Source organism: Marmota marmota, unplaced genomic scaffold, assembly GCF_001458135.2.
Source record: "Marmota marmota marmota unplaced genomic scaffold, marMar, whole genome shotgun sequence".
Lineage (NCBI taxonomy): Eukaryota > Metazoa > Chordata > Mammalia > Rodentia > Sciuridae > Marmota > Marmota marmota.
This window is the reverse complement of record NW_026000249.1, coordinates 20000150-20012198: the sequence shown is the minus strand read 5'-3', so window position 1 is coordinate 20012198 and position 12049 is coordinate 20000150. Positions and strand designations below refer to the sequence as shown.

Genomic DNA, 12049 nt, shown 5'->3' with positions numbered 1-12049 from the left:
GTTCAATCAGGCGAACCTCCACTCCTCTCCCCCAACCCCATCTATTGTGAGTCAGCATTAACATATCAGAGAGAACATTTGGCCTTTGGTTTGGGGGTGATTGATTTATTTCACTTATTATGATAGTCTCTAGTTCCATCCATTTACCAGATTATATTCATTTTTATAACTGACATGATCTTTTCCACATCCATAAATATTTACCTATATTATTATATGGAACATTACATAGCATTTCATTGTATGAATTCATCATGATGTGTGTAACCAATTCCCTAATATTGAATATTTCAGTTTCTTTCTACTTTATAACAGCCATCAATGATGCTATAAATAAAAATTTTTCTATTATATCTTGGTATGATTTTCCAGTTATTTTCTTAGTATGAATTCCTCAAACTTAAGCTTGCAGGTCATTGTATTTGCACATTTTTAAGACTTTCATATTAGCCTTCAGAATGTTTGAAACAATTCAATTTCAGTAATAGGTACTCTTTGGTGATTCTTTCAGACTGAGACCAGAAGGAGAATTGTATTTGATATGTTAGGCCAAGTTATCAAATGGCCAAAGGAAATGTTGTTCTACCTGGCTGGTTTACTTTACATTTCAAACTTTGCAGCATTGGAGAGTTTATTATATTTATATTATAGGCAGCATTAATTTTATGAATTAATTAGTGCTTGCTGGTAATACGAGAGTGACGCAGCAAATTCCAGATGTACCTGAGGATAAAGTTTTGCTAACATCCTGCCTTTCCTCTTTGTTTTTTCGATGATGATTTATTTTATTCATTTAGCTTCTCATCCTCAAGTGAAATGTGGATTTTATAGCACAGATCATTCATTGTATATTCTTAAATGGCTTCTAAGGATTTACATGTTCTAAATACAGTCGATGGTAAAGCACTCAGTCTACTGCCTTAATTATTCATGTTTGGGAGAAGCTTTCAGACAAACGTCTGATTTTCCTCTTCCACGTGAGTTGTTGTCTCAGTACATTTTACACAAGGGAAATGAAGCAGAAAATGTCGGAACTTGGTGAAAACAAATCCCAGGTGCACAGGAATAAAGAAGGGTAGAGGCAAAGGAGAAGCATATGGAAGAGGAGCAGAAAGGAACAGACGCCAGACGGAAGGAGTCGATGGAAAAGGCTGCCTAGGGTGTAGAAATGGAAAAGTCAAATTGTGGGGAGAGACCTTTCCATTTCTCAAAGTAGAAAGAATTCCAGTATGAGCATGAGTCACATGAATATGGAGGGTTTTTTATTAGTCACTGGATCCATTTTTTTCTACCAGAAACATTAAGAATTATTGACTATAATAGGGATGGAAAAGTGATCAATTTCAGTGTATATGTCATGCCCCAAGTCTTTAGATGATAAATGTGGAAACAGATAAATGTCTGACTACTGCCTTTCCTCAAAATTGCCACCCAAATACCCTCCCACCCTATATGATGGCTCTCAAAAACAGGAAGTCAGATTTTTAGTGAATTCTACTATGAAGTTCACAGTAGGTTTATACACTATGGAAATAACCAACCAATAAAAAGGAATTGTTAGAATCATCAATTATATTTCTAGAATATTCTGACATAATTTTCCCCTATTATTTTTCAGGTCCCATTTGGAAGCCAGTTCTGACCAATGGAAGCGTCTGCACCTCTCTCTTCAGGAACTGCTGGTGTGGCTCCAGCTGAAAGATGATGAATTAAGCAGGCATGCACCTATTGGAGGCGATTTTCCAGCAGTTCAGAAGCAGAATGATGTACACAGGGTAGGACATTTTTAACCCTAGTGCCTTGTACATAGTAAGCATTAAGTGACTACTTTAAAATTAGTTTTGTTCAAAATTAAGTTGAGTAGAGATTTTTTTCATTACTCTTATCCAAGGGTCAATTATAAATAATGCACACCATTATATTTTAAATGTCAGAGGCACCCACATTAATAATACCCTTTAAGAAATTGCCCATCTCTTTTGGCTATTTTTAAAACCTTTTTATCATGGAAAACATTGAACATTTACAAAAGTAGACAGAATGTTGTAATAAATACTCATGTATTCATCAGACATCAACAGTCATCAATTCATGGCCAGGCTTATTACATGTATGCCTCCTCTTCTTCCCCCATTATTTTGAAGCAGATCTTAGGCATATAAACCTACTGCGAACTACAATAAAGTGACAGTTAGGCATATGTCACTTTATTCATAAATATTTCAGGAAGTGTCTCAAAAAAGATTGTACCATTAATATGTTCTAATAATTATAATAAAAAGAAACAGATGGGAAAGCAGAGAACTACAAAAGTTCTTAAGTACTGAAAACAAAATGTATCTCAAGAAGATATGGGTTAACTCTTCATAAGTAACCAGGGTACTACTATTGTGAAAAAAAATCAATAGTTGCAAAATATTGAATGTCCAGTAAGTATTAAATTTTTTTCTCTCATACAGTCAAAATTTGTTATTTTCTTGTTTTGTTTTAAATGAGAATTGAAATGAGAGCCACACATTGCATTTGGCTAATTTATCTCTCAAATTCTTTCCCTTTTTTTTCAATAAGTTATAAAGTAACCAAGTTTCCCTGTACATTCTACCCAGTTTCCTCTATGGTTACTTCGTACATAACTGTAATAAAATTGCTATTGTCATTTCAACATGCAATCAATATAAAAATGTGTTTCCCACAGCACATCTTAAGTCATCTTAGTTATATTCCAAGGGCTCAGTATCCATAAGTAGCTAGTGACTACCAACTGAATGTGGCTAGTGACCTACCTATCTGATCATAAACAGGTTTGGCTTTTTTTTTCAAGACTGCTTAATATATGTTAGCGTATTCTTCTATCATCAGGAGACACATAATACCTTGTTTTCTCTTTTGTGTATAATTTTAGCAGCTGTTAATGATTACTTGCTAGAAGTTGCAATGTGCTAATTGCAAATTTCTATCATTTAATTTTCCTTTTTTATCTGGAAAATATGAGAAAATAATCTTTGTATATTCTTATGGGATAGGGAAGATACCCAATGTACTATTTGAGTACCCAGTGTACTATTCATATGGGATAAGGAAGATAAATGTTTGTATTGTACTTTGACAATTTTAAAAAATAATGATTTGGTTACTAGCATTCTCCAGCAGTGATCAGTTGTTTCTTTTTTTTACGTTTCTATCTGCTCTTCTAGGCTCTGAGTGAGAAAGGCAGAGATGTGGCCTTGCTCACTTCTAAGACCTATAGCCTAGCAAAACATCTGATGTAGAATGGACACTGACAGTAAGTCTTTTTGAAATGAGAATAAAAGACACACGAACAGAAATGAATAGCCAACCAAATAAATTATTACCAAATAACAAAAATTTGATAAAATTGCACCCCTTTTGTATGTTCAGTACTTAAAGGAAACATCTCTATGGAGACTCAGCCAAAGGTGGCATCTCAAAGAAATGTCAAGGGTTTCCATTATTCCAAAGAAGGGAATATAGAAGATTACAAAAGGGGAAGAGAACATGTAAGAAGACCCAGGGGTCTTTGCAAAAGAATGCCCAGAAAACTGCCAGTTTCTCCCTTAGCTATTTCCTTTTATATAAACCAGAATATCTTTTGTCATTTTATTTTTTATTAGTTCATTTTAGTTATACATAATATTATGGTTCATTTTGTCATAATTATACAAGGATGGAATATAATTTGCTCTAATTTAGTCCCCAGTACTTCCTCTTTTCCTTCCATCCTCCCTATTCACTTTCCTCTATTCTATTAATCTTTCTTCTCTTTATAGTTTTTCTTTTAACTAGTGTCTCTTGGATATACATAAAGTTGTGATTCACTGTAGTGTATTCATATAGGTACAAAGGAAAATTAGGTCAGATTCATTCCACCATTCTTCCCTTGTCCCATTCCTTCTCCCTTCCCCTCATACCCTTCCTCTATCCCACATATCTCCCTTCTATTTTCAAGAATAATTAAGAATCTTAAGTTAGCTTTTATAGTGTGATAAAATTTAACACTGCTATATTTTTAAACGTTATTTGAATAAATAGTCAAAACAATGGTATGTATGCAGAAAATATTCATTGAGAACGGTGAACATTTTAAATAGAAGACATTATATGATAAGGTGAAATGAGATTGAGTTTCTGTAAAAATCTGTAATTTTAATCTAGTTCCAGAAACCAAAGAAAATAAATCATTTTACAAGTGCACCAGGAATCAGGAGATTGAGACTAGTAATATTCGTCATAAATTTTGATTGCCATCACTACTTTGTTCAGCAACTGAAAAATGAGGATATGTCACAAATAATTTTCATGGTCCCTTTTAGCCAGTATTTTATTATAGATACTATTTTGCTATCCCTGGTTATTGGCTTTGGTAGCTTTTTAATAGTGGTAAAACGTTTGTACTTAAAACTCTCAGTCTTGACTCAGGAATTTCACCTCATGATGTGATTCAGGGAAATGTAAATGCTAGAGTTAGGGTAACATGTACCAGAGTTAAATAATCCTTTCTTGATTCATGTGTTCACTCAGGTGTGCTCACCTATTACCTTTCTTTGACCTAACAGGACTTCTAGCCCATTGATAACTCTGTGTTTTACACATTACTTCTAGTCCTACTTCATGTTTACCTACCTCCAATTACAACTTAGATTTAATCATCTCACATTTTCCTGTTTTCCAATGCTCTCAAACCTTTTTTTTTTTAATCTTTTTTGTTGCTGCAATCTCTAAAACCTCAAAACTTGGAGGATCTACATATTTTCTGCTAACCAAGCAACATGACAGCAAATTAGCAAGGTTCCTTTTCAGAGTGACCAACCTCCAGCCTTCAGTTGTTACCACATCCATGGGTCAGTTTACCTCCAAACTATTTTGCAACTCTGTACTACTGTCCTCACCATAGTTACGAAACCTATTTCTCTTAACCTTTCTGCATCTGTTCTTACCACCCCTACACTGCAATCTCTACATTTCACTCAGACTAGTCTATGTAAAAATGTAAATTGAATTACATCAGTCTTCATCTTCACACACTTTGGTGGCTTCTCAATCCCCTTGGAAAAAGGCCAAAATCTCAAGTTAGAGGCATAATGTCTTCTGTGGCTGGTTTGAACTCAGCCTTTTCTTTTCTTACTGCTCTTTTCCTTGCTAGTAGAACACCAGTCATACTGTCTTATTTTGTTTAAGTTCTCAATATTTCTCTCAGGTAACATTTTGAACATACTGGTCCTCTGTCTGAAACCCTTTCTATCCACACCTATACCCTCATAATGCCCACATTATCATCTACTAATCCTTCACATCTTGGCTCAGTCATTATGCAAACTTTCGTGTAATGCCCACATTTTACCAAATCTAGCTTTTATATACTATCATAACTCTGTCTACCTTTCCTTGTATGACTTAACCATTCTTTGTCATTGTGCATATGTGTGATTATTTGATGAATGTCAATCACCCTGCATATACCACATACTCCAAGAAGCTTTTTGTGGTGAGGGTGAGGTGTCATTTTTATACCTACAACTTTACATATTGCCTAGTACATGGTAGACAATACATAATGGAAAAGGGAATCAAGGAAAAAAAGAAAGGAGAGGGAGTGGGAAGAAGGAAAAATAAATAGTGAACTAACATTAACCTTTTTCCTTCTCTGGTCTACCAACAACAAAGACAAGGAAAGAAGGAATAGTGATGTTCCTTCCTTACCTACAGGGTTTTCTGTTTATTCCCAACTAAGCATCTTTTTGTAAAGTGTGTAGAGTTACTTTGATGCATGTTGTTTTTATTTATAGTCTGGCCCAGTGATCTCATGTGTCTCTTTTGGTATCTTTAAGGAAAATTCTTGTCATAAAGTGTCTTACTCTCCTTTCCTCAGAGGGCATCATCACTCCTGAATGCCAATGAGAGAATAATTTAGCACTGATTGTATTCAGTTTTGTCACATTGATGCAGTAGCCTTTTCATAGCTATAATGCAAGGGTCATCTGGTTAGTGATACACTTGTTAGCTGTGGACAAAAAGAACAAAAGAAAATCCTTGAAACTGGATCATTCCATCCAATTTTCTGAAGTCTGTTAGAAAGAGAAAAAGGAAACACAATCAGGATAAAGCTCCCTCAAGATCTAGTCATTTACAGATATTGTACTTTACTTTTATTAGACTTTTGTTTTATTTTGCTGTTTTTATAGGATTATAAATTACCTAGCTTTATTTGTGTTTCTTGATTCAGTTGTTGTTTATATAGAATGTTTGGTATCAAGATGGGTCACTTGTAATCGGAAACTTATTCCCCATGTATTTGCAGTGTCACCTTTTTAAAATCATTTGCTTACAATCTGTTGTAAATTATTAGTGCCCTTGGTTTTTGCTTTTTATGGGAACACATATCCCATTAAGATGTCAAATGTTGAAACTATAATCAAACGTTGTTCAGATTTGCTTTTATTTTGTATAAATCGGGAATTTTTAAAAAAGATAATTCACATTTTCTTTGGATATCATTTCATATTAATGATGAAAGTTGATAGCAAAATGTCATATTTCTTATGCTGTTTTCTTCAAGTGAAAATATATAATCAGTCTCAGTTTCTGTGGTAGAAAGATATATGATTTTCCTGTAGGTAATTCTAAGATAGTCCATACAGGGACCATAGTCTCACTCCTCAAAGTAATTTTCACACCCAGGAGAGTGGATCTGTGTTCCCCAAACCAGCTGGGCAGCATAACAACTACAACTGAATGGCTCTCAAGACTAATTAATAAAATAATGCTCCATATGTGGTGAAGTGTTATAAATAATTAAAGCTCAAATGTGCCTTAGCAAATATAAACTGACCAATTTTTATATCTTTTGAATATATTATCCTGGCTTTTACAGTTCCTCATTACTTGCCTCACTAGACTGACTCGTTTTCAATTAGTGAGTATTATTCTGGTCCAGATATATTTTTAAAACTGACTTCCTTTGTTTTACTTGAGCAGTCACTAAAGTGATATTTATTACTCATCTTCTTCTGTGATTAACCTAGAGACAGGCTTAAAGGAGCAAATCATAGTAGGGAATTTCTAAGGAAAACTGTAATAAACCATGAGTTTATTTCATTCCTTTCTTCTAATCCCAAATCCAAAAGGGGATTAGGTCTTGATTATAAGAACGCTGTAGGTAATGACTTTTTGTTTACATTTTTACTAGTGAAATTGTTTGTCATTAGGTTTTTATCTTTCAATTTAAAAATCTCTATAATACCTTCCCTAGAGACCATTAAGGACACCTTCAAAGCTTCCCAATATTTTCTGGTTAAGATTTAGATGGAAGTAATCAATACATACATTATTAAAACAGTGGACAGAAAGCCATTATTACTTGGATGCTGTTGACAAATGAAAAGGCTTGAATAAAGTAGTTTACTTGTTCATTTGTCAGGTCATATATTATGCATGTTCGATTTCTTCGGAAGTCACCATGAAGTGAGGCAGAGGTTCAGAAATTCAATAAAATTATCCTGAAATCATGTTGTAGATTATACATTTATTTAAGCTAATTCTATTATCAATGCTGGCCTGCTTGCTTTGGGTACATTTTAGTACATATGGTAACTAGATGAGTTCTCTGTCTTTTCTTTACACAGAAATAGAAAATGTCTGTGGGTGCCATTTGTGAATGTTAAGATTTAAGTCAGCTCTGTGTTAAGAAAAATGCAGTCTCCCCTATCACCTCTGAAAAACAACAAAAGGTTGTGATAGAGTAATTCATTCCAACATTCAATGACCTGGCCTCTTGGAGTTTCTAAACTCCAAAACAAGCTTGGCTCCCCTGTAAATCTAATTTTTAGTTATGACTGTTTTAAGATGTCTTTTTAGCTATGTTGGAGGAAATAGACATCTTTTTGATCTATTCTTCATCACTAATAGCGGAAATTATACTTGCATAAGTGTGATATCCTATGCAGTCATATTTAGGAATGCTGAATAGAAGAGACTTAAGACTTATTTTTAGACCTGCATTTCTAGGCATTTGAGGAAAACTTCTAAAAAGTAGCTGTATCATCAAAAATGTAAGAATGGAGTCATCTAGGAATTGCTGCTATTCTTTAATGACTATGACAAGATGAAAAGTGAACAATTTACAAATTGATTTCTCTACCAAAGTTTTCTTTTTACTTTGTCAAAATATTTTGATATCTTGACAAATACTTTGAAAATAATATTTGTATAGTGTTTTGCCTTCACAAAGCACTTTATTCCTTTAATTACAAATGAACCCCTGATCTGTTTTTCTTCCTTTGCCCAGAAAAATTGTATAACTAAGATTCTGAAGACTTATTGATCCTTTCAGGAGCTATTTATTGAGTGTCTATAGCAGGGGTTGAGGATATAGTAGTAAACAAAACAAGTCCTTGCACCCATAGTTGTTCAATTTTAATATGGGATATACATTGTAAAACCAATACATTAATATGTAAAATAATGCCAGATAGTAGTAAGTGCTATGAAGAAAAAAAATAAATGAAGCCGGGACAGAGAAATACTGGAGGAATATTGACCTATCTGAGAAGGTCACATTTGGGCAGAGATCTGTGTGAGTGAATGAGCCAAGCAAAGACCTTTGGTGAAGAGCATTCAAGGCAGAATGTGCAGCAAATTCAAAACCCCGAGTATAAGAACAGATTGGGAGTATTCAAGGAAAAGTGAGATGGGCAGTGTTCCTCAAGGAAAATAAGAGCAGGCTACTACATAGAGACAGAGAGACAAACAAGCCAGATAGTTAATGGTCTTGTAGGCCTTAGTTTGGAGGTGGATTTTAATCTGTGTGTGGTGAGACATAACTGGAGGGCTCTCGGCAGGGATGATGTGACATGATTTATTGTGTTTAGGAGTTGACTCTGCCTACTGTACACAGAATTGACCAGAAGGGGCAAAACTGAAAGCACAGAGAAAGTTGGGAGGGTGGCAAAGTCATCTAGGAAGGAAATGACAATGACTTGGACCAGAGTGGAAACGATGGATATGGTAAATTATTATTTGAATCAAGAAATATTTTGAAGGTTAAGGAGATAATTCTTAAGATAGATGGGATGTGGGTACAAGAGAAAAAGAAAAGTCAAAGATAACTCTGAGGTCTATAGTTTGCATAAATAGGTAACTGTTAGTGCCATTTATGGTTATGAGAAAGACTTGAAGAAGATCATGTTTGAAGATATGTGCTTAGAGCAAATCAAGGGTTCTGCTTTTGGATTATTTTGATAGACAACACAAATGGTACAGTATTTACACTTGACATTCTCATATTTTGGCTGAGCCTCTCAAGAACAGATATAAATTAATTTGTCCCTGGATTTTCTATTAATCCATTCATTTGTGCTATCACTTCAGAAGGAATTTCCAGATTTTAGGGTTTAGGCTAAATGATCTAAGACCTAATTCTCTAAATGGTCATGGGAACAGATAAAGATGTTTTTAGTGATTCTTCAAGGTCAGTTCAGAGCTTAACAACTTTATTGTCAGTAGGAAGTGACTTCCCCAGTGGTTGTTGGAAACAACCCAGTCCTAGGACTGAGAGTCAAACAGCTGTTCAAGATGCTGTGTGGGCACTAAATTATTCTTCCAAAATATCACAGACCTGCAAGCAGCCTGGGCTCTATTCTAGCCCATGTCCTTTGTCTCAGAGAATAAAACTTTTATCTTAAAAGACTCCCAGAAAACTAAATCTTAACAAGGAGTTTGTTAAACAAATTCTTCCAAAAAAACACATAAAAATGTTTTCTCACTGAGTGTAATTAGATTTTTAAAAAATTAATTTCAGCCTTAAAATACAACCATTCTTCAGCTTTGCTTCAAATTGATTAACCCCATTTAAAAATTAATTCTTTGGTTCATGTGGTTGACCATCTGAAACAATGGCTACATGTTTCTGATATTACATTCCCTTATCTTCACTTTTACTAAATAGTGGAGTAAAAAAATAAGATGGAAACTTTGTATCACCTTATTTAAAGATGACTATGTAATCAAACTCATAAAAGTGGAAAATAGAAAGATGGATGCTAGAAGTTGGGGAAAATTGTTACTAAGTGGATATAATGTTTCAGTCATGGAAGAAGAATAAGTTCTAGAGATCTGCTATACAGCATAGAGTATAGTTAGCAATACTGATGTTGGCACTTAAAATTTTATAAGAGGATAGATCTCATGTTAAGCATTATTACAATTATTTGTGTGTGGTGCTGGGGATTGAACCCCCCGGGCTTATACACGTGAGGCAAGCACTCTACCAACTGAGCTATATCCCCAGCCCCTATTACATTTTTTTAAAAGATGATTTTGACCTCTACTTTTCAGCCTACATGCCCATTTTCACAACTTCTCTAATGGTAGCTATCCCAGATGAATGTGGTCTTTTGGATTTTGTTCTGTTGCCTCTTTCTTCACATTTCTTTATTTCATGAACCCTTATAAATTTATTTAGATTCTTTGAAGCAATATTCCTGTCACCATGTCACATACCACACTTCTAAATCCTTGTCGTTTTTCAAAAAGTGGTTTTGAATTAATTGATCATTGACTGTCCCCCCAAGTTAGCATTTGGTAAAATATTTTTATGTGTTTGAGTCTCCATAAATATGATGGCTCTTTAAAATGAGGAGGATCATTATGGTGACAGAATTGTGTTCAACAACCCTCTTACTAGACATAGACACAAAATAGGATGCATATAGATGAGGTAGAAATAATATGGGAACCAGAATGATACTATAGGATGACAACACTATTAAATACTGATCAAATTACAGATATGACTATGTTAATGTCCTTGCCTATGTCTGCTCAGTGACCATTTTTTGAATGAATGGAACAATTGTATCACTCTAAATTTTAGGGTCCATCTAGTGTTCTTTCATCTAGAAAATGTTGCAGAGCAAAGAAAAAGCCCCAACCAGTAGTTCAAATCATGAAACTTGTGAGTATTTGGACATAAATATCTCCTTTAAGAAACTACTGGGTTAAAAAAGGCAGAGCTAATAGAACCACCTCTTAAGGAAATTCCAGGAAATAACTCAAAGGTTACACTCAGCTTTGTATATAGAACTTAAGAGTAAGCCCAGAATAAGAACTCTCTATTTTTCCCAATGGGCAAACTTTTTTTTCCCTCTAATGATTCACAAAATAAGACTTTTAGATGAAATAACAAAAAAAAGAAGATATGCATACACATAAACCTAAGACTTTCAGATGGAAACCTTATTTTGCTTCTAAGTAAAACTGGCCTATCTATATAACACATCCTGGTTTTCTAACTGGATATTCTGATTTTTTTATTCAAGAATATTTATTAAGAATCTACCATGTGCCAAGCTATGGCTATGATTTTTATCATTAGTAATGATGTGCAGCAGAGACCATTTTAAGCTGCCACCTTATTAACAGGTCTCTGGCCAATTAATGATCTAAATATATTGATGGTAGAGTTTTAGAACTGAATATTCAAACTTGAATAAGGTGGTTAAAAAGCTTGACATTTTACAAAGAAAAGTGCAAAGGCTCAAAGAGATTTGGTGACCTTTTCAAGATCACTGTGGCCAGGTTCTGGCCCAGACCAGACTTAGACCTCAGGGCTCCTGCCACTCAGGACTGTATTTTTTTCATCACTCCAACCAGGCTTGCAAGATGGTTCTGTCAAGTTCTGTTTCTGAATATGGGAATCATATACAATCATTCCATCAGATTTCATTTTGATTAACACAAATAGAAGTTTGCCACTTCAATGGGATTATAGGTAAAATTTAGCTCCAGGGAAAGTACATGATTGAAATACATCTGTGATTTATTCTCATCCATCTTAAAAGGATCCTGTATCCCCTGTCCCTAGAGGAAAGAAAATAGTTTTTCTACCTCTAATGTCAGTACCTGGGCCCACAGTGCTCGTCTTGTCCCTGTCTAATTGAGGTACCTTAAATAAGTCAATACCTCACCCTTCATCCCTTCCACATGTGGTTCTGAGCTATTTCTATTTATGTTATTATTAGTTTTTGGTGAGATA

General features: G+C 34.4%; 1 protein-coding gene across 1 annotated transcript in view; it reads left to right on the top strand.

The window, feature by feature from the left end:
* Dmd (dystrophin) overlaps positions 1-12049 on the top strand; it is a 1737386-nt gene that overhangs the window by 1347572 nt on the left and 377765 nt on the right. The window contains exon 52 of the mRNA XM_048796385.1: positions 1619-1779. Coding sequence (XP_048652342.1) covers positions 1619-1779 — 161 coding nt within the window. The remainder of the gene's footprint in view (positions 1-1618; positions 1780-12049) is intronic.